Consider the following 23,807-nt stretch of genomic DNA (forward strand, 5'->3'; position numbering starts at 1 on the left):
GCCTGGCGTGCTCTGGTCCATGGGGTCACAAAGAGTCGGACATGACTAAACGACTAAACAACAACAACCAATCTGGTGCCCTCTAGACTCCCACCGCCCAATTCTTAGCAAAAGTATTTCCCGCTCTATGTGAGAAGGTCAGGTGAGGGGCTGCCATAGGTGGCCCCATCCTAGTGACATAACTTAAGAGTGCCTGAAGAAGGCCCCTATTGTGTGCAAACAAGCCCCAGTGAATTCAGTACGACTGTTTAATTAAGCACAACAAAAACAGTACATGATAAATGTAGTCCAAAGCTGAACTGGGCTGTCTGAAGAAAAGCACATATAACCACATCCTCTTAAAGCAGGCTGCATTTATGGAGTAGGTTTATTCTCCACACATAATGAGGCTTGTTCCAAGTGTGAAATCAAATATGAACGTGTTTGTGACTTACAATAATTTAATCCAATTAGTAGCTGGAACCTACTACATTACAGAGTGAGAGCAAGGTATGGCGTGACTAGCTACCCCATAATCTGCACCAAAGTTGCTGAAGGGCAGGATTAACGAATGCAGTCATTCCAGTTCTCCCCTTTGTTTTTCTGCTTCTAAATCATTCCAGGGTAAGGCAAGGTGTAATATGCAGATGTTCTGGAACCTGGAAAAGAATGGAACAAATATGACAAGATAATTTCCAGTAAGATGTGCATTGAAAATAGATACTTCTCAGAAGATGTTTTTCTGAGAAAAACTGAGCATATTCTTTTTCTCACACCGATAGAAAAAGAAGGCCACTTCATAGAACTTTCTCCAAAGAATCTTCACCCTATTTTTTGTGACGGCCACAGTTTCCCCTCCACAATGCTCCAGAATGATGTCTCATCCAGGTGAAGGATGAAAAATGGTGGCCAGGGTACCAACACAGGGCTGGTGACATCCATCTGGGATATTCCAGGATGTGCCTTATACAATTCCATTGGAACTTTATGTCATCCATGAGGAGGAACCACAATTTCCATGACAAAATATAGTCATCAACTCTCTATGCCTGGGTCCAAAAGGAATGAAAGGTATCCTTCAGGATTATGTTCTGGTCAGCTCTATAACTTGTAATGCATATCCTAGACAGGATAGGATCCTGCCTAGTATATGTTCTAATCTGGAAAGTCTTCACTAGGGTCCACTCCAGATGTTCCAACAAATACTCTTCCCTCAAGGCACTCTTCAATAGGGGCTGAGTCCAGGAGTAGTAGTCTGCTCAGAGCATCAGCACTGCCATATTGACGGCCCACCCTGTAACTCCATTGTGGTCAATCTCATTGTGTAAGTACTGTACTATGCTTCACTCTTTCTGCAAAATATTTTTTTGATTGGTTTCCTCCCTTTCCCCCCAAGTCTCTGAAATACTCTCGTGTAGAGAGGTGCTCTTTATCATTTTGATCTGTGTTGGGAGTGTCATCAATCCATGTCTTTCTTTAAGAGATTTTTCACAGCCCTTGGGACTTTGCTGGGTGCTGATGAAACTGCACTGGGCAATCTATTGCATTAGTACCCTTTGGGTATTTTGGGGTTTATGGTTTTCCTTATCTGCTGGTAAACCTGGTGCATATCAAACTCACTGAGATGTTGGCCTTCTCCCATCACTGTAAAATGGGGCCACTTGTCTGAACTTAAAGCCTTGATTGAATATGACTTTTATAAATATGGATACAACCAACAGGGCGAACTAGGGATACTATGCATGTTGCCCATTCAGAAAACCACATCAGGGAGATGATGCTTTGCTATTCTAATTTCTCCAGCTCTGTTTTTGTTTTCTGTTGGAGGGCATATGGAATTCTTCTGGCTTTTTTGGGGAAATGTGGGCTGGCTGACCTCCTGGATCTATATCCTGGCCTTCACTCCCCTCAATGTACTCAAGACCTCTTGGCAGGACCTGATAATTCCTGCTAGGGCTGGAACTTTCTGTGCATCTAATGTCAGGGCCTGGTTGGATGAGGAGGAGAGCTGGGAGCCGCCAGCCCAAGAACCCCCCAGGGAGAGCTCCAAAGATGACATCTTAGGGCCTGGAGTCTAGTGGTGGGACACTGAGGAGCAGTCAGCAGAAGAGACGAGCTGGGAGATGACAGAAGCAGAAGACTTGAGCAATCAAGGACTGTCAGGAGGAGGGCCTTCCAGGACTGAATTAGAAGCTGGGAGTCACAGTGTGCGTGCAGACAATCTCAGTCCTGCTGACTCTCTTCCCCCTCAGACCCGCTCCCTTCTTGAGGAGGGTCCTGCACATTGCTGAGCAATGCACCAGACAGGCCCAGAAGATGAGCTCTCTCCCTTGACGCAGCCTTCATCTGCTCAGGAGCGGTCCAGAGTGAAAGTCTAGAGAGGGAATGCCGTGCCTAGAGCTTTGCTTCAGCAACGCCTTCATTAAGATGAACCAGGGACATTGCTATGTTGTTGTTTTCTACTAATAAAAAGCTAATTGCATTCCGTGCCTTCTGTGTGTGTGTGTGTGTGTGTGTGTGTGTGCCTGCCCTGTGGATGACCCGGTTTGTCGATAGCTCCTTGACATCTAAATTATATGCTTCGTCCCAATCTACTAGACTCTTTCAGCCATGTTTGACCTTTCTCCTCTTACCATGAAGTCTCCCCCCCTCCCCTTTGCCAATTATATGTAACAGGGATGCTTACTCATCCTACCACTGGGATATTTTCCCCAGTGTAAGTCTTCATTTCAATGAATTCAAGCCTGCTTTCCACTGTTGCTAAGTTTCTTGACTGCTCTAACAGAAACTCCTGTATCTAATCCTCCTCACACTGGAACAGATTTTTTTTTTCCGGGGGGGGGGGGACATAGGACATGCACAGGGGGAGAAGAATGGTATGTCCCATTGCACAAATGGAAATCTTTGCACTAACAAAGCACAGTAGTTGAATATGGCCAGGATATTCTATACAGCTTCAGTTTTCTGAGTAAAATTATGCTCCATAAATAAATTAACCATGATTTCATTTTAAAACCTCGCAATGCTGGAGAAACAAAGATACCTCATTTTACCTTGACAAAATCCACTACATCTACTACTGCTAACAGGATTAAGAATCAGGTTTCAGAACATGGATTTCTGAAATTACACTGTGTAATTAAGCCCATATGTCATGTTCCTAATCTTTTCATCCTTGAGATGGAGGACAAACATTTATGCAAAACAAAATTGCTCCATTAGGAAAGGCTGCCTGAAGTCCTAACCAGCCGTGATATTTTGTGACAAGGAGGGCTTGCTACTTAAAACCTTCCAAATTACTTGAAATTGGGTGATTAGCTCTTCCTCTCCCAGCTTTCTTATTTGCTGGAAGAACAGATACAGCACAATAAAGGAAAATAATAGTATATGTGATCTACGTCGAACAAGCATGTTTCTTGCAAGAGGCAGAGAAAGTGGAGCAGCTGGTTGCTAATCACTTTAATTCTGAGAACGACAGCCTGTTAGATTTACTAATAATTGCTTCAGAGATGCCAAGAGATCCAACAATGTTAGCAAAAAAACAAAACCAAAGGGAGAACTGGATGCACACAATGGACACATTAACACCACATGGCCTCAGCCTAGATGGCAGTGCAAATATCACTTAGCTTCCGAGAATGAAGGCCTTCTGAGATTTCCATCCTCAACGCTTTGTAACAAACACCTTGGGAACAGAATCGTTTTTATCAGAGGTGCAAACTGAACTGATGAAGGCGCAAGCTGAAATGTCTTACTATAAGAAATTAAAATGCCTGTTAGTCTCTATGTTAAATATATGGTTTTAGTGCTTAACTGCATACTACCAGGATCTGGAAGAAACTTGCTTAAAGGGCTGCTTGATACCATCCCATTGAAGCAGAGCTACAGTATATATTTGCTAAAACCCTTGAATATCAACTTATTCCGCCATCTGGCAACGTTCCAGGAAAAACATATTTATCTGCATTGTAATTTCCTCTTTGAATCCAATTTTCCAGCTTGTCAAATTAAAAATGATAATTTTCCTTGTTTAGGTCAGAGGAAGCCCCCCCCCCCCACACTTTAATCCAGGAACCGATGGCTGATACTAAATATATAAAGAAATGTAAGCTTACATCAAGTTTCCTGCGAGAGTTGTATGCAAGCTCAGGATATGACCTGTTCATTTTCATAAACAGGTTATCTATATTATTCCACCATCAGTCGTTTGGGTTTATGAAAAACAGAGACTGGGCCTTCTGCCACCATCAAGTTTGGCAGTGGAAGCCTTTGAGTTCTAAGGGCCATGGGTGTGCTCAGCCCAATCTGTAGGACTGGTGGCAGTTTCATGGCCATTCCTGCTTTTGTAGGATTGGGGAGTCTAGAGGAATTTGCTTTTCCTTCCCTCTAGGTCTAAGATCAGTTCCACAGATTAAATATTATGGGCTAAGGCAGAAAGCGGAAGCCAGGCATTCTGCCACAAAAGAATCTGGCTACAGCAGGCAAGGCTGAGAATATCCTTACAGCCATGATAGGGTCAGCACAATACGTTTGGCAGGAGGTCATCACCAGTTCTGCTGGGGCTAAGGAGATTTGCCTCACACTCTCACTAGCCTCTGGGCTCAGACAGAAAAAATGTCTGAGATGCCAGTGCTGTAATTACAAAACTAGACATTACTTTAGACTTGGGGCAATTGCAGCAAACAGAAAACATGTGCCTAACTCCATCCCTTTTCCTCTGTGGAATGTACCCGTACAACATAGCTTGACCTCAAGGCTGAAGCTCTATGAAGTAATGCAGAAGAGGAGGAGGGAGGCTGGTTGTGTGGTTACCATATAATGTCTTGTTTGTTTATTACATTCATATACCAGCCTTCCTCCATGGAGCTGTCTCCAATTCTGCTTGTACTGTAACTTCCAACCCAATATAATGAAAATAATAAAAAAAATGCATTATAGCAAGGGAAATTGCTTTGCAAAAATGTGTATATTAGGGGGAACTGCCTGCTAAAGTGTGTATGTTAGGAGAAAGTAACTGGGGTTTTAAAAAATATTTTTTTAAACGCAAGCGGATATGGAAATGTGGTGAATCAAACTCAAGATTTAGGAAATGGAAAGAAACCCATCCCTAGCTCTATAAGATTTTAAAAGGTAAAGGTAAAGGATCCCTGACAGATAAGTCCAGTCGCGAACGACTCTGGGGTTGCGGCGCTTATCTCACTTTACTGGCCAAGGGAGCCGGCGTTTGTCTGCAGTCAGTTTTTCCAGGTCATGTGGCCAGCATGACTAAGCCACTTCTGGTGAAACCAGAGCACTGCACGTAAAGACCGCTTACCTTCCTGCCGGAGCAGTACCTATTTATCTACTTGCACTTTGACATGCTTTTGAACTGCTAGGTTGGCAGGAGCAGGGACTGAGCAACGGGAGCTCACCCTGTTGCAGGGATTTGAACCGCCAACCTTCCGATTGGCAAGCCCTAAGCTCAGTGGTTTAGACCACAGCGCCATCCGCATCCCCAATAAGTTTTACTTCTGGGTAAATATGTACGGGACAGAAGACTTCATTCAGAGCAACATTCTAGCTCTGTACCACTTAGGGGAGTGGGGGACTTATAAGAAATAGGAACTGCAGTAAACCTTTCCAGTCTCATCATGAACAAATATATTTTAGCTGTTTCTTGTAATGCTAACTGCTACACCTTGGGGTAAAATGGTTCTGTAGAGTAATGCATTTAGTGTTCAAAACTGAGTTCTCCTGCAATATAGTTTTAAGTGATAAATACACGAAAGAAACTTATTTCCCTGAACTAGTGTTTCACCAAAACTGTATGTTCTGGATCTAAAAGTTACTTGAGGTGAACTGCCCTCAGGTAATAACAGGAACTCCTGCATCAAGGACATTCATTATATAAGGTTAGGTTTATTGACTTCCGGAAGCAATTTACAGGCAAGTAAGAAAATACAATAATGAAACCACAGTATCAGATTTAGCAGCACAATATAATGTTGGATTGGTGTTGCCCAACTGCCCAGGAAAATAACATTAAAACATACTTGCCTGGTAAACAATGTACTGGAATGTATACAGATCCAGCAGCTCAGGACACAGGGAGGCAGTAGGTCAACACCACAACACCTTTGAATGGACTAAACCCAGTCTTAATAGAAATGCCAAGCTACGTCTTCTTTCTTATGACAGCAGCTGTCAAGAGCTGGAGTCAAGTGAGTCCAGTGGCGTAGCGTGGGGGGTGCAGGGGGGCCCGGCCGCACCGGGCGCAACATCTGGGGGTTAGGGTTAGGGGGCGCAAATCCACGGGTTAGGGGGCGCAAATCCACAGGTTAGGGGGCGCAAATTACTTGCCTTGCCCCGGGTGCTGACAACCCACGCTACGCCACTGAGTGAGTCGGCAATAAAAACACAGTGTCAGTGAAGCTAACACTTCATTCAAAGCAACCCAAAACAGTGCAGGCCTAGTGTTCCAAGCAACTCTTCCCAGTAGGTTTTGCCCCAAAGAGGCGGTTGCAAGGACTGAAGGTCCCTGCCTGCCCATAGCTGCCTAAGTCTCCTCGTCTCCAGGGTTTTCCCCAAGCAGTTGTAGACTGTGTCTGCACACAAGCACCCTCTGCTCTGCTCTTTTCATTTGTCTAAATTTCTAGGAGACTCTGCGGGGGGAGGGGGGAGCTGGTTGCAGTAGGAGGAAACATCACAGAAACATGGACCCAATATGTGTGGAATATGACACTTACGGAATGTTTAACTCACCATCAAAGGTTGATAAGAGGAATAACAAAGAAAGATGGGTTTGACTCCGCATAGTCTCCATTTATATCGTTTACTTACGTACAGTAATCTCCCTTCCACCTCAGTTGCAACAGCTACTATGGAGAAACTATCTTAACACTTTACACTGAAGTACAGTGGTACCTCGGGTTACATACGCTTCAGGTTACATATGCTTCAGGTTACAGACTCCGCTAACCCAGAAATATTACCTTGGGTTAAGAACTTTGCTTCAGGATGAGAACAGAAATTGTGCAGCGGCAGTGCAGTGGCAGCGGGAGGCCCCATTAGCTAAAGTGGTTTCAGGTTAAGTACGGACCTCCGGAACGAATTAAGTTCTTAACCTGAGGTACCACTGTATGTGAATGTGAGCTGAATTTGTAACAAAATCCCCCCCCCAGGTTTGTTTTGATGCCATGTGGATGGCTGCATACAAGACTGTAATAATAATAATAATAATACAGTGGTGCCTCGCAAGACGAAATTAACTCGTTCCGCGAGTTTTGTCGTCTTGCGATTTTTTTCGTCTTGCGAAGCACGGTGTCGGGAAAGTTTTGGAAAAGCTTCAAAAATCACCAAAATCTATAAAAACCTATAAAAACCTCAAAAAAGGCTACCACACCGCGTTCTATGAGTTGCTCCTCGAAGTCAAGTCGCAACTGTATTAACGGATTTAAGAAAAAGGAAACAAACTTGCAAGACATTTCCATCTTGCGAAGCAAGCCCATAGGGAAAATCGTCTTGCGAAGCAGCTCAAAAAACAAAAAACCCTTTCGTCTAGCGAGTTTTTTGTCTTGCGAGGCATTCGTCTTGCGAGGTACCACTGTAGTAGTAGTAGTAGTAGTAGTAGTAATAATAATAATAATAATTTATTTATACCCCACCCATCTGGCTGAGTTTCCCCAGCCACTCTGGGCGGCTCCCAATCAAGTGTTAAAAACAATACAGCATTAAGTATTAAAAACTTCCCTGAACAGGGCTGCCTTCAGATGTTTTTTAAAGATAGGATAGCTGCTTATTTTCTTCACATCTGGAGGGAGGGTGTTCCACAAGGTGGGCGCCACTACCGAGAAGGCCCCCTGTCTGGTTCCCTGTAACCTCACTTCTCGCAGTGAGGGAACCGCCAGAAGGCCCTTGGCGCTGGATCTCAGTGTCCAGGCTGAACGATGGGGATGAACCGAAGCCGTTTAGGGCTTTAAAGGTCAGCACCAACACTTTGAATTGTGCTCGGAAACGTACTGGGAGCCAATGTAGATCTCTCAGAACCGGTGTTATGTGGCCCCGGCAGCCACTCCCAGTCACCAGTCTAGCTGCCACATTCTGGATCAATTGCAGTTTCCGGGTCACCTTCAAAGGTAGCCCCACATGTGTACATGTGTTCGTCTCAGAAGACAACTTTCTGTTTGGTAATTGTTTTTTAAAATGTATGTAGAGTTTATAGAAAACAACAAGAAGCCAGAGTAAATACAAGAAGTGCTATGAGCTTTTTCAACCATGGGGATGACACTAGCTAAAGACACCTGAAGTCTGGTTGGTTGTAGAGACTGTAAAAAGCTCCAGCAATTCATCTGTGTTTTTCCTTTTTCACATTGATCGTTACAGCCTTAATCAGGACTGCAATGGGGAAACCAGCTAGTCAGAGAATTATAAATTAACACATTGATTTGCTATTTGCTCTCAGGAAGTAACTGGCTTCAAGTTTAAAGCAATTCCTCTTGCCATATCTGAATCAGAACCATCCATTGTTGCATAAAGGTTATAGCAATGGGTTTTGGCACTCAAATGCTCCCCTGTTTCAGCTCCATTTGGTACTGCTAATGGATCTGATGAAACAGCATCCCTCAGAGGTTCACTGACCTTTCGTTATAAAATCAAAGCAAAACTTGTACTAATTACTTGAGACATCAAAACTACCGTAAAGGAGTTTTCCATAATTATTCCAGATGACAACGTCAAAACCTGAATGTTTAAGTAAATATTAATGAAACATAAAATGGTTAGCATCCACTGGAAGGTAGTGATTGGCATGCAAAAGTACTGAGTGATACCTCCAGTGAGAAGCTGTGCAGTATAGTGAGTGGACTAGGATCTGGGAGATCAGGGTTCAAATCTCTATCCAGCTATGAAGGTCACTGGGAGACCTTCAGCCAGACACAGTCTCTTAGCCTGATCTTCTGCACAGAATTGTTGTGAAGATAAAATGGGCAGAGGGAGAGCAGCATACACCATCTTGGGTGCCCTGGAAGAAAGGTGAGATATAAAGGCCTTGTTTGACCCAACAGTCTCAGGGTTTCTCTTCATGGCTTGGATGATATTTATGACTCAATTTTGAAAACTAAAGGTATCTCCACTGCAATTAAAGGAAGAAGAAGAAATAAGATCCCAAATCTTGATGCAAGTAATAAATTAATCGAGGACTGTTTTTTAAAATGATTAGCAAAATTATTTAGGGGATGAAACTAGAGAGAACAAATCAGAGAGTATGGCTGATAATTTGAAATTAGAAGGATTTTATATTAGGGAACACACAGAGAAGGTTCATTCTCTGGCCTGTTCTCTCTTTCTTACAAGCTTTAGCTAAAATTGGTTTTCCTTTGGCCCTTTCTTCCTCTATCCAGCAGCATCTTTCAAGAAGGAATGCTGGCTTGGTGTTTTGGGGAGATAAATACATTACTTTTGGTAAAAGAGCCATCATAGCTGCTAGAGGGCCATGGAAATTTGTGTCCCGGGCTCTTCAGACTCTACTACCCGTGTACTATCTGAAACCAAAGGGGCACATCGGTTGCCAGATGCAAACTATATTGACATTATATTTTCACCTTTCCTGTCCCATCACTAGGAGACCAGTTATTTCTGTCTTGGAACTGCCCTTGGCTTAACTCTTGCTGGGTCTGCAATGCTGTACTGAAGCATAACAATCAGAGTTGTGCGTGACTTGCAGCAACATTCTCTTGCCAAACTAACGACAGCTTGCAAAGGTAAAATATATGAACGGGAGATGTTATTGTGTAATTGCTGGCATGCGAGTCTAAGTGCATCCAGCTGCCATCAAGGGGCAAACATTGATGAGTCTATTTTCTATGCCTGGCGACAAGGCTGACATACCACGGGAATGCAAAACCTGGGGCAGGGGAAATATATTCAGCAGCTCATCTCTGCCAGGGTAGCATTTCAATGAAATATGCATTCTTTATATTATTGTGACATTTAACTGCCTTAGTCAGAGGCCTGGGGTGATATGCAGGTGCACAGAGCAGCATCAAACCTGCCATAACATTTAAATAGAGGATAAAATAAGAAGCTCCAAAGGTGAGCAGGTATTTCAGCAGCTTGGGTTAGGTTTGACAGACAGTATTTTGTTGGAAGGATTCAAGCCCATGCCAAGAAATGTAGCTTTGTGTTAATCAAATGGACTGCAGCACTCTGTTGACCTAGTGCAAAAAACCCACCTTTAAAAAATACCATACTTTATGCCAGAGCTTTCCAAACGGTGTGTCGTGACATGTTAGTTGCAGTGTGTAGGTGTGTTGCACAAACACTCCCTGCGCTCTGCCCAAGGCTGGAAAAGGGTTAGTTTAACCTCCCTCCAGTTGGCTAGTAAAACTTAATTGCTGTGTCGCAAAATGATGCATGTCTAAAAAGTGTTGCCAGAACGAAGAGTTTGGAAAGTTCTGCTTTATACACCTAGGAAAGTGATGGGGTGAAATGCGTGGGATGAATGATGAGAAATAGGGGTAGGGGGATTTTTCCATTTTGGTTCCTCTTCATTTCTCATTATTCAAATTTTACAGTTCTCCACATTTCCATGTCAGTTTGCCAGGTTTTTGTAAAACAAATCCTCATGAAAATTTATCAGCATTTTAGTGTGGATTGCTCATAATGTACACAATTGTTATGCAATTCTGACAAATATAGACATTTTTGCATGCATTTCCACAGATATATGCATTTATATGCACACTCTACCCTAATGTATGTGGGTTTCCCCCCCCCCCATAGTACATATCTGGAGAACTGCACTGCAAAATTCAATGAAGTGCAACTATTGAAAGATGGCTGCCATTTGGCTGACACATTGTTTCAGGAAGTGTGAATATATTCATTTTTGAATGTGAACTGAGTTGAATTTCTCCCATTTCTCATGGGAAGTCATATAAACACTCCACAATGAAATCAGAATGGATGCAGGAGGAAGGCTGATTGTTGTATGATCAGTGAAGACCAGATGTAGTCTTACCTTTGCGCAAGCTTTCTGGAAGCAAATCAGAATAAATGCCTATATGAAAGAGCCCAAAGTCACACTTGGAGCTTTATGGATCTGTTAAAGTGAACCTTTGTGGCAAATCTGGAGGTTTCATCTTGGGAGATGAAAGCTGAAGAAGGAAGCAAAACTAATTTCGGTAAGACTAATGATCTCTGGGGGATTCTGTCCATTCCCTCAAAAGCAATTTCACTTCCCAAGTCTGCGATGTTATGGGCATTGCTGCATTAGACTGCAAGGACTTACTATCCCTTGTTTTTAGAATGTGGAGCCAACCTTTCTACATAAAACAACTAAGGACAAGTTAATAACAGACTCTGCCCACCCAGAATGCACACACACAGCCAAAGTGAAGCTGCCACTGTGCCATTTCTTAGAACCCTTGAATCAAGAAAAGCAAGGGAGGTAAATTGGGGCATTTTAACTATGAGTAGTTTCATAAATGCTAAATTGCCAATGGGGGGGGGGAGAACTGGGGCATAGCAAGAGAGAAAAGAGCACACAAATATTTTTCTGCATTGACAATCAATTTCTAAAATACTTATTGTGGTTATGCTGGTTATGCTAGCAAGATTAAAGGAGGCTTAAAGTAGCCCTTTGTCCATGGAGTTTTCTTGGCAGGGATGCTGGAGTGGCTTGCCGGTTCCTGCTCCAGGTGGATCACGTTTGGTCAAAACTCTCCACTATGACCTGTCCATCTCGGGTGGCCCTGCACAGCATAGCTCATAGCTTCTCTGAGTTATTCAAGCCCCTTCGCCACGGCAAGGCAGTGATCTGTGAAGGTGCTGGAGGAGACTCTTGAGAGTCCCATGGACTGCAAAAAGATCAAACCTCTCCATTCTGAAGGAAATCAGCCCTGAGTGCTCACTGGAAGGACACATCCTGAAGCTGAGGCTCCAATACTTTGGCCACCTCATGAGAAGAGAAGACTCCCTGGAAAAGCCCCTGATGCTGGGAAAGATGGAGGGCGCAAGGAGAAGGGGACGACAGAGGACGAGTTGGTTGGACAGTGTTCTCGAAGCTACCAGCATGAGTTTGACCAAACTGCGGGAGGCAGTGGAAGACAGAAGTGCCTGGCGTGCTCTGGTCCATGGGGTCACGAAGAGTCGGACACGACTAAACCACAACAAAGTAGCCCTTGCTTGGTCAGTTAGAATGTAGAATCTGCACTGGGTCAGAATGCCCATCGACATTATTCATCATCTTTCCTGAGCTTTGACAGCATTGCTAGATCTGTCAGCTGGGAAAGAGTGCAGTGCTGTCTGGAAACCAATTTGATTCCTCTGCCTCTAAGGGTCGACCATTCAAATAGAGGGCTACACCTCTGCGGTGGGCAGAGCCACCAGCTTGCAAGAGTGCCTCCTCCTGCCCCAGTGAGGAAATCTGTCCCCTGCCGCTGCTTTGCTCTGGTAAAATAGGCACGGACTTGGCACAGAGTCAGTGAAGAATTATAGCTGTCAAAACATTGATGAAATTATTCACTGCCTGTGAAGCAGCACTTTTTGTTTCTAGAGGAACATATGGGCTTTCATCCTGCCCAAGGGTGCTTCTGTGCCAAAGCAAAGGCGGTCCTTGGCTCAAGGCTGCAATTACGAAAGTAGCAAGGCTTTGTCACTGCCATTGTAAAGCACATTCTGGAGATCACACAAAGTTGGAAGCACATTCTGGAGATCACACAAAGTTACAGAAATTATCCTACAGGTGATAATTAAACTTTACCGGTAACGCAGGATTAGTGGACTGATTGTTACTTTAGGTACTAAGACTTCAGGATATTTACACATGTCTTCCAGGTCATGTTTAAGGTAAGAATCAGTACCAAGGTTAAAATAGGTCATAATGGGATAAAATAGATCATAATCATTTTATATAATCATGCCAGCTTCACTGATGGGGACAAGGTATATAAGCAACTTGAGCAAAGATCCCAAGCCATGTGAGCATTTGGGAAGGCAGCTTGCCTGTGATGAATTGCACACGTAACCCAGGAAGAAATGCAAAGAATGGCAGGTCTTCCCTTAGGTTATAATCAGCCCATCAAAACTGTAACTAGGAGTTAGAAAAAGTCATTCATGTAAAATAATTAGTTTGGAAGGTTTTTTTTTAAAAAAAACCTCATTACATTGTCTCTTATGACTAATGATGTATCTGTCTGATCCAAAAAGACAAAATAATTACAGGAGCTAATAGAAAATGGATTACTTTAGGTATAACACATTCCATTTTTGTGACTTGAAAGAGACAGGAAAATCCAGCATTTCATCGCTAGCATGCTGGGCACAGAACATGGGCTAAACTTTCTTTTATGATCCACTTGGGCAACAAATGCATTTTATAAACCATGGATAAGGAACATGTGGTCATTCAAATATTGCTGGACTACAATTCCTATCATGCTGGCTGCTGGCCATGCCAGCTGGGGCTGATGGGAGATGGAGTCCAACAATCTTGTGGAGAGCCACAGGTTCCCCCATCCTTGTTATAAATGCACAAATACGTGATCTGTTGCTGCAAGGAACAGCTTTTAAATGCCACCGCTCCTTTGAATTCCCCCATGCATGCCGAAATGTTACTTGAGCTTCATGGGGAGATGTGGAGGAAGGCACTTGGAAGCAAGCTGGACTCTCCCAATTGCTATTTGGCACTCAATACCTACAACTTAGAGAGAGAACAAACGTCAAACAATGAACATTGTTTAAAAACTGGCACTGCTAACGTTTCAGTGAACTGGTAACCTTTCCCTCTGCCATAAATCCCTCGAACTTTCCAACCTTAAACAGTGCTTTGGGATGGAACGCAAGTGAAAACTTGCAAAAGTGTCATGGGAAGACATCAATTTTGTTTCACAATACTTTTGTTTGTAGGCATATGGAAAGCACGCTATTATTAGGTTTCTTTCTTCTGTGCCACTGCAGATTCCCCTAAATGGTCTCACAATTCTTTGCTCATCCTCTTATGCTTATAATCCCCTATTCCACTCAACACCCTACAAATGTGATACAAAAATTATTTTTGGAGCTCTGGCAGATGTTTGTATTTTTTCCGTATTTCAATTTACCATCAGAAGCTGTGGAAGGTCACAGCAGCAGTTATTTGTGGAGGTTAGCTTGATAGCAATATCTGGATTAGCTCTATGCGAAAAGGTGGGTAGAACTGAATCTTCTCATAATATACGTATTTAGCCCAGGGATGGGGAATCTGCAGCCCTCTAGATATACTTGGACTTCAGTTCCCATATTTCCTGACCCTTGGCCATGATGACTGGGGCTGATGGGAGCTGGAGTTCCTGAAGGTCTCTGAACATCTCAGGAAAAGTTGTGCTTCTTCGAGTTCTGAAGCTGCCTACGAAAGTAGGATTTATGCTACACGGATGGCCTTGAAAGTTGTGCTGAAGCAAACACTGCCAGATTCTTGCCTGTTGCATTAACAAGTCAAATATGGTACATCAAAAGCTGCAGTTGTACAATGTTCTGAAATACTTTTACATTGGGATTGCATATAATCCTGCCTTGTACAGAGTCAGAGACCACTGGTCTGGCTAAGGAAATTCTAAAGGGCTTTGAGAAAGAAGCAGAAAAACGGAAGCCTCTTTCACAGGGGGCAAAACTTTGGAAAAATTAGAAGACATTTATCGTCAGAGCACTAGCATAAGCATCTAGCAGAAACTGGGATTTTCTACATGGGCTGGTTAATATTCATTGCCACCAAGTGACTAATGAGTAGAAATGGACTAGGCTCTGGGAAATGCTCCAGCCTTGAGCAAGAGACAGTTGTACCATTTCTGAGCCAAGCCCAAAACCTTGAGTGGAATTAGGCAAAAGCCCTAGAAACACAAAGCAGTAACTATTGCAAAAGCCCTAACAAATGGAAAGTAGTTACTATTTGCATCATCTCCATCAAATTCTCTGCCCAACCCACCAACTTGCAAGATTGAATTTATACAGGTTTTTGAAGCACCAAACTCTGTCTTCTGCTCTTCTGTGTACCAGGCTGGAAGCTGAAAGTAGTTGCCATGAAATAATCCTCAGGACCATTCAGTGTCTATAATGAACAATCTATCCCTGTAATGGAGGTCAGTAAGCGATTCACTTTTCATACCCAGCTCCCATGGCAACGTTTTCAGGGAGAAGACCTAGGGGTACCAACAGTAAGTATTTAAAAAATAAACCACGCTTTGCCAGATAACCAGTACAGTGAAGTAACATACACAGAGAGGCACACCAAATTTTGCCAGACCCAGGGCTTTACCCTTGAATCATTAGGTGCAACCCTAATTCCACACCCAAAACATCAATCTTCCCTAAGTTCATATCTGATTCACTAGGTTTTGTCCTGTTCCCATCTGCCCTGGATCTATCCCTGGCATAGCCCAGTAAGTCAATATTTGTTTTGTTTTAAACAGCAACAGGCAAGGCAATATTTCCAGCTACTTCTATTGTACCAGGACATCACAAGACATAACACAAGCAAGCTGACATATGCCAGTAGCCCATCCTTTCTATTATGTTTGTTACAACATAAATACAATCTTAACCGAATTTACTCAGAGATAGTAAATTGACTTCAGTAATACTTATTTCCAGAAGTCTTTCAGACTGCAGATCATGCTTGTTAATGTCTATTGATTCTCTCCCCCATGAAGCTGTGTAGTGCACTTAGCAATAGTTACATGCAAGCAGGAATTTATTTATTTTTTAACCCCTCTCTCTCTCTTTTTCTTTAGAAAATGCCAAACAGTTAAATGGGATTTCCAGCAGCCCAGAATATAATAAACTCCATGAATACTTAGCTTCAACAATACTATAGATTCCAAGACATTTGATGAACCAAGATTTCTTCATGGCAACTCTGTAGGTAAAATTGCACACAAGATATAGAGCTGCCATTAAAAACAACCTTATGTGTTGATGAGCTCTCCTTCCTTGTAGCATCAAATTAACCTGTGGTGTGATGACATCATATGGTACCTTTCCCCATCCCGGCTCCTCTACTGGTGCAATGACAGCATGCAACATACAGAGTGTATTGATACTACAGAGAATTTAGCATATCCTTTATAGTTCCACCTATAACTACCAAACTAAAAACACATTGTTAGAACACTTAGGACCCCTCCAGACTCTGTGTGTGTGTGTGTGTGTGTGTGTGTGCGCGCGCACACACACACACACACACACACACGGTATTATTGCAACATGCCATTGATGCAATAATAGTGCAGATTTATCTACACATCATCCCACTTTATTAGTTGTTCCAAGATGCTTCCCCATTGTTAGCCCCTCCAGACAGCAAAAATGTGGCTCCTTGTGCTGTAGCGCTACAAAAGCGGTACAAAAAATCCACCCAGAAGAAACATTTGTGGTACAAAAAGTCCCTGAGATACAGCCAAAAGCTGCAGGGCACGCACCAATTAGATAGCCAACTTGATAACATCGAAAGCACAAATCATCATACATGCACAATAAAGAGAATATTGAGGGGGCATTAATGCTGATAGTATATTTAGATATATTTTAGCGAAGAGCTATCGGGATCCAGGATTCAAAATGCAAGTTGTTAGGCAATGCTTAAACAAGGAAGTTATAGTCAATAGTTTCCCTTAACAAAACTGAGTAAGATGCATTAAGCAAAATGCTATGATTCACCCATACCTATTAGTGATATATCCCTACATCTATCTAGTGGTGCCTCGCAAGACGAAATTAATTCGTTCTGCGATTTTTTTCGTCTTGCGAATTCTTCGTCTTGCGAAGCACGTTCAAGTCACAACTGCACCTCTTCAAGTGGTTTTAAGAAAAAGGAAACAAACTTGCAAGACGTTTTCATCTTGCGAAGCAAGCCCACAGGGAAATTCGTCTTGCGAAGCAACTCAAAAAATGAAAAACTCTTTCGTCTTGCGAGTTTTTTGTCTTCTGAGGCATTCGTCTTGTGAGGTACCACTGTATATAGATGTAACACACACACACACAAATCTTGTACAGTATAAGATAACGCTGCTTCTCTGTAGTCTTTCCTTTCCACCTGAGCGAAGTTTAACCATTCCTTACATGCTCCTAGAATCAAGTCTATCTGTACCCCCAAAACAACCTCTGATATCGGGGAAAGGATTGTGTGAGAGCAATATTCTCCTGAAAACATTTCTCAGCCGGGATATGCTTCTGCCTCCCAGCCAATTTCTATTATGTAATTTCTAACATCAAGTACCGGAATATATCCCCAGGCGCCTGAGCAAATTACCATTCTCTTCGTTAAACCAACTTTGTTTGCATTCCCTTGGCAGTTGCAAATGCAAACATGGTTGTTCCCTAGACACTTTCTTTGGGTTTGCTGTTGTCCAGGATTCTTCCTGCAGGCTCTACACAGTCCAAGTCCATACCTGCTCACAGGTGGATAGATAGATAGGGGTGTGTGTGTATACATTTATATTATATATATATGTGTGTGTGTGTGTGTGTGTGTGTGTAATTTATATATATAATATTATAATATAGACTAATATATATTATAATATATATTAGGATAGACTAATATATTATATATAAATAATATATATATTTTGTTGTTGTTTAGCCGTTTAGTCATGTCCAACTCTTCGTGACCCCATGGACCAGAGCACGCCAGGCACTCCTGTCTTCCACTGCCTCCCGCAGTTTGGTCAAACTCATGCTGGTAGCTTCAAGAACACTGTCCAACCATCTCGTCCTCTGGCGCCCCCTTCTCCTTGTGCCCTCCATCTTTCCCAACATCAGGGTCTTTTCCAGGGAGTCGTCTTTTCTCATGAGGTGGCCAAAGTATTGGAGCCTCAGCTTCAGGATCTGTCCTTCCAGTGAGCACTCAGGGCTGATTTCCTTCAGAATGGAGAGGTTTGGTCTTCTTGCAGTCCATGGGACTCTCAAGAGTCTCCTCCAGCACCATCATTCAAAAGCATCAATTCTTCGGTTATCAGCCTTCTATAAATATAAATATAAATATAAATATGTGTGTGTAATATAAATATACATATAAATTATAATAGATATACGCAAAAGCAATTCGTGCTCTAGGACTGACCCCACCGCACTCGAAATTAAACTAACTAACTAAATAAATAAATCAAGGAGCTTCACTCGTCCCGTCCTCACGCACACATGCCACCAAATCGCGCATGCGCTCTCGGGCCAAAGGCTCGTCCCTTTAAACAGCCAGTTGGCGGGAAATGTTTTCGGCGCCGCTAAGCGACGCCTTTTCCGACTCCCCCGCTGCGCAGGCGCGCCCTCCCTCCTCCCGGCCGAGCGGGTCGCCATGGTGACGGGACGCGGAGCTGCGCTCCAGGCGGCCTTCGAGCCCAGTCGGGCGAGGAGCCGGGACCGCTCGCGGCCATGACGGACATCCTGTGCGATTGGCTGAACAGAGAAGTGAAGCTCTCGCGGGCAGTGAGTGAGTGCGGGAGCCTCCTTGCAGGGCTAAGGCGGGCGGGCGGGCGAGGAAGCCCCGGGAGGTGAGGGGCTCCGGCTTCCCGCGTCCCTCTCAGGCGGGCAGGCGCTTCATTTCGGCTCGCCTGAGGGAACTTCGCCCCCCCTCCATAAACCAGAATTCCCCCCCCCAACCCTAGACGCGTGGAGACTTTTCTTCTTGCTCTTGTTCTTTAGCCCCTCGTGAGAGGAATGGCGCTTTGCACATGCTCAGGAGCACGGTTTTGCTGCTGATTCATTTGCTCCCCCCACATACATTTCATAGAAGAAGGGGAGCCACGCGGGTCATCTATAGTCCGACCTGCTGCAATGCATGAGTTTACTGCTAAACATGACATTAACGCCTTGCCTCCCTAATGTAATGCCCAGTGTGGGGCTCGAACCCACAACCCTGAGATGGGAGTGAGTCTCATGCGCTACCGGCTGAGCGACCCCTGGTTAATGTGGATTCTACTTATTTAACTGTTTCATGAAATCTGCACGCCACTTGATTGTATGGGGTGGGTGGGTGGAAACCTCAAAGTGGTTTACAAGAGAGATAAAACAATGAAATTTTCAATAAAAAATTAGCAATTAGCAATAAAAAGGGGGGGGGAATGGCAGCCACAATTTAAAAAACATGCAGAAAGTTAAAGCCGTAGTAGGATAGACAGACTGCTGCAGTTTGGATCCTATTCAACTCAGTACATAACAAACTCACACCAACTTTCTAAGCATCTGGGTAGACTTGTATTAATAAAAATGCCTTTGGCAGGCAGCTAAAAGCTTACAGTACAGGGAAGGTGTCTGTTTGGTGTCAATAGGCAGGAAGTTACAAAGTTTCAGCACTGTCGCACTAAACCATTGCATTCTTACAGATGCGGTGTATTTATATACCCAGGGCAGGTAGCAGAGTAGTAAGAAACAAACAAAAAAACAAAAGTACTTCAGCAACAACAACAAAAGACTAATGCAACATACAAACAAGCAAATTTAAACAGCATGAGCCCCTTCAAAACAGACAGTATGATCAAACTGCTTTACGTTTAAAGTGCTTGCATTAGTAGTTCTCATTTTTCCTTCACTGAAAAATAGGTACCAGGAGGACTCACCTTTCTGACTGCCTTTGCATGACAGAATTGCACAAGGAGCAGCTATTCTGTTGGTGGAAATAGCTTTCACCCAAGTAACAAAAAAGTTATTACTGATGTTAATAACTGTGCTAGAGTACCAATATGCCCAAGCAGGGTTGGGAGTGGGATGGGTTTAGCCAGGGGAGGCAGTAATATTAAGTGTCAATATTAATAACTAATACTAGCAAATAACTTATATGGCACTTGGAGGGATTCCATCCAGCTTGGTTGTCTTCCTTGATTTTGAAATTGGGGTCTTGAAACTGTGGGGATTTTGAAATGTTTTGTGGGCATTTGTATCAATTCTGGGTGTCTACAATGATCAGAGGGATTTGTTTTTAGATATGGTACATTTGGAAAAAATGCAATGAAATCAAGGGAGACCAGGCTTTGGTTAAAAAATGAAACGACAGTAATACTTTATGGAGAGCAGTAAGAGTTGTAATATGTCAACAAGCAGCTTCTCCTAATTTGAACTTGTAACGCCAGATGAGACATATAGAAGTTCCCTTGTTTCCATGTAACTATGATGCAGCCCAGGAAAGCCCCACTCCTGAATTGTACATTGGGTTGCATGAACAGAATGGCTGGTGTTTTCCACACTGTAATGATCGTTTGCTCATCCAGTATGTGCAAAAAGACATATCATGGCCTCAGTGTGGTTTTGTTAAAAGAACTAGAGACCCTATATAGCACCGTATTTGAGGGAGGGACTGTTTTCTAACCTAGGAATGGGTGGACCTGCAGCCCTCCAGATGTTGCTAGACTGCAATTCCCATCATCCCTGACCCTTGGCTGGGGTTGATGGGAATTGGACTCCAATAAATCTGGAGCGCCATGGGTTTCCCATCACTGCAAATTATACTATTAACAGGTCGCTAGAAGGTTGTAACTGCTTTAGTCATCTCCCACTGCTCCCCCTCTTTGTTATCCATCCTCCTGCTTCCGTGGCAAGTTGGGAAAGGCAGAGCAGCAGGGTGGGACGGGGAGCAGGGGCTATTTCTTTTCTTGTTTCCTTGGACCTTTTCTCTAGGTTGGCGATCCTACATTCCTGAGTGCTCTGTTCAAAATAAAGAAGGCTTCCAACTCAAGTTATTTGGCTCAAGAACCTTTTGACTGACTTATTGGGCAGAAGATAGCTGGAAAAATATTATTTAGTTATTTTAGTGCAGCCTTACAAAAACTGTGGGTAGCAGGTGTGATCTTCTCTTTGCTCATACACAAAGGAATGCCTCTTCCCCTGAGAGCATCTGCTGTGACGCATGCAAGCATTATCAAAAAAGAAGTTGCAAATGTGTTTACTTCTTCAGTTTGTTCATGTGCAAATCAATGCACTTCTGATTGATTGAATCAGTTCTAATTGATTCAAACTCATAATTTAAAAAAAATAAAAATAGGTAGCAGCTTCCCAAATAACCTTGTGTTTTGTGACCTGTCTACTTTACATTACTACCTCCACATTTTTTGGCAGTCCTAGGAAAGCAGTGGATGGTGTTCATTCTGAGTTACACAACACACCTCTAAAGCTCCCATGTGGCAATGATTTTCATCACCAGAGACTCCTCTGCAGTTTCAAGGGACACAAATCTGTTGAATTTCCTCAATTAATAAGGACTCTGGAGTACAGACAGTCCTTGTAGATATATGTTTATCCCGTTGTTCCTACTATTTGATCTACAAATGGCTTTCCTCCAGAGAAGAATATCATCCACACAGAGAGATGAAATGCCCCTAATGAGAGGCTGAACTACCAAATTTCTAGAGCTCTTTAGGTTGTGGGAGAGGCGATTATAAACTCTCAAATTACTATTGTATCCCAAGGCTTCTTCATATTGCAAATTGGGGTTGTCTTACTCTTCCCAGAAGAAGAAGCATCTTGAAACACAGAGAATTTAAGAAATTATTACAGCTTACTTTTAAGTTAGGACTTAAAAGAGGCAATAGAGAACTGCTGCTATTTTAATAATTTACTGTAGGTTGAAGCCAACTAAATAATACTCAAAGTAGACCCATTGAAATAATTGGATGTGACTTAAGTCAATTGGCTTGAATCTTTTATTTATTATTATTTATTAAATTTGTATACCACCCTATCATCTGAAGATCATAGGGTGGTTTACAACATAAAAATACAAAATGAGAACACAAAATACATAATAAAACAAAAACAAACCAATGAACCCCTCCCACAAACACATGCTGAATATTACTTGGTTGGGTGCAACTCTTCATTTTTAAAATTTGTTTCATTAGGGCCAGTTCATGCATTAATGCTTCTAGAGCAGACCTGCACAAGTGCCAGTAATCCTCAGCACATATCTGTGCAATATGTGGTACACCAAGTCAGTGACCCATCAGGGGTTGATAACCACCCTATCCTTTATGCTGCCTGCCTGGGCCTGGAAAAAAAGGGGGAGTGTCATTGAGTGTTTCACAGGCCACAATGTGTGGTTAATAGACTTGGTGGGTCATGCAGGTACAGGCCTGATTTAGATGACGGAAGCACCTTGGTGAGGTGGATCATGTAGTTTCATCCCATGCTAGCTGAAACCTGGTCTGAGAAAAGGCAATGTTGACTTCTCTGTGTAGATCAGAGGTGGGAAACCTGTGGCCTTCCAGGTGTTGTTGGACTCCAACTCTGATACGTCCCCTTCCAGCATGGTCAGTGGTCGGGGAAGATGGTAGTTGTAGCTCAGCAACATATTGAGGGCCACCGGTTAGCCGCTTCTGATCTGGATGTTACTGCAACTGCATGGGAGGAAGTCGCAGGAAAGTTACTTGCACTTCACGGTGGTAACATATGAATCAGCCCTTAGGTCTGAACAAATGAAGGGGAAAAACCCTTTCCTTTTTCTCTTTAAAAATAAACCAGAAATGGAGTCTTTTGCCCAGGAGTTTTCTTCAGGATATCTCATCGGAGAACTTCTCAACAAGTTTGAACTCCAGGATGACTTTGCTCAGTTTTCGCAAAGCAGGTTAGTAGATGGTATATACACAACATCAAATGGTTAACATAGTAGGTTAAGTGGTGGCTCCGAGTCCTGGGATAGGGAGCTTAAGCAAGATGCCCTCAGTAGGGGAATCCTACCTCCTTCCCTGTTGCCACTGATGATGCATTAGCTTTCTCCCTCTGGGACCAATCTGCATCACTGCTCAATACAAGAGGGAGAGCCAGGGTTGTTGCTCCTCCACGTTCCTGCCTCTGCTTGCGTACTTGAAGATAGCTAGAGAGCAGGCAGTGGCAGAAAGGAGAAGGACCAGAAAGGCCACGGGACCATGGATGTTTGACATAAGACTTAGACATCTGCCTGACAACCCTGATTGTCAATGCCAGTCCAAATAGATTAAGATGACAGCTAGTGTAAAATGCAGTCGCGCGCCCCCCAACTCAGTTTAGGAATACTGAAGGCATATGGAAATCTGCAGGTATGCTTGAGTTAGCCCATCCCCCTTGATGACAGCATGTGCCTCCCACTGACACGTGATTGACTCAATCTCAAGGCCATCTATGCACATAGAGTTTCCAATTCTTGAGATGGGAAGGTATGCTGCTGCCATACACTTTAGTGTAGAGGTGGTAGGGGCCAGCATATTTTTGCAGGCCCCTTCATGCATTCAGAAACAAATGCCTGAATAGGGATATTGTTTATTGCTAAAAGGTGACTAATGATGTTTGGCCAACAGTCCTAGGCAACTACATTTCCCACTTGGAAAAGGAGAGGAAGGATGTAGCCGTGTTTACGTATTTCATCCAGCACTTCCCCGTGTGCCTGCTATATATGCTTGTTGAATGATGATTTCCATGCTCCCAAGAAAGCTTATCAAAACCCAGATAGATACGATAAGGAACTGGGATTGGTTCCATAGCTCAGTGTGTGCATGCTTCCCATCTAGAAGGTCCTGGGGTCCAACTCAGGTTTCTCTAGTTTAAAAACCTATTTAATGTGTCAGGGTTAGGCCACATCTCTGCCTTAGACCTTGGAGAATGGTGGCCAGAGTAATTAATGTTGGGGTAAGGCTGCAACCCTAATCCCACTCACCTGGGAGCAAGCCTCATTTGATTCAGTAGGACTTACTTCTGAGTAGACAAAATTGGATTACCCTGTAAATGGACCAATAGTTTGATTCAGGACAAGGCAGTTTCATATGCTCAAAATCTTTAGGTTTCAAAATGTGGTCACCCAAATGTTTTGATCTGTTCCTAATGATAATTTTGTTTAGCTCTATCTCTCTATAAATGAA

The 23,807-nt window shown here is 43.2% G+C and overlaps 1 protein-coding gene and 1 long non-coding RNA gene across 6 annotated transcripts in view; one reads left to right on the plus strand and one right to left on the minus strand.

Annotated features, from left to right (window-relative positions):
• Positions 1-349: 349 nt before the first annotated feature.
• Positions 350-23,672, minus strand: LOC309514328. Of its 2 annotated transcripts, none has more exons than XR_014211928.1 (2): positions 23,606-23,672; positions 350-638 (listed from the first exon to the last, which is right to left on the minus strand). It is a non-coding gene; the product is annotated as an uncharacterized lncRNA (long non-coding RNA). The 2 variants fall into 2 exon arrangements; XR_014211929.1 differs by lacking the exon at positions 23,606-23,672 and adding an exon at positions 18,109-18,231.
• Positions 18,268-23,807, plus strand: part of SPEF2 (sperm flagellar 2) — a 96,458-nt gene continuing 90,918 nt past the window's right edge. For all 4 annotated transcript variants that reach the window (XM_082241738.1, XM_082241739.1, XM_082241736.1 and 1 more), the window contains exons 1-2: positions 18,268-18,418; positions 22,438-22,540. In XM_082241738.1, coding sequence (XP_082097864.1) covers positions 18,361-18,418; positions 22,438-22,540 — 161 coding nt within the window. In that variant the 5' untranslated portion in view covers positions 18,268-18,360. The remainder of the gene's footprint in view (positions 18,419-22,437; positions 22,541-23,807) is intronic.

This window comes from Podarcis vaucheri (assembly GCF_965113315.1).
Source record: "Podarcis vaucheri genome assembly, chromosome: 11".
NCBI lineage: Eukaryota > Metazoa > Chordata > Lepidosauria > Squamata > Lacertidae > Podarcis > Podarcis vaucheri.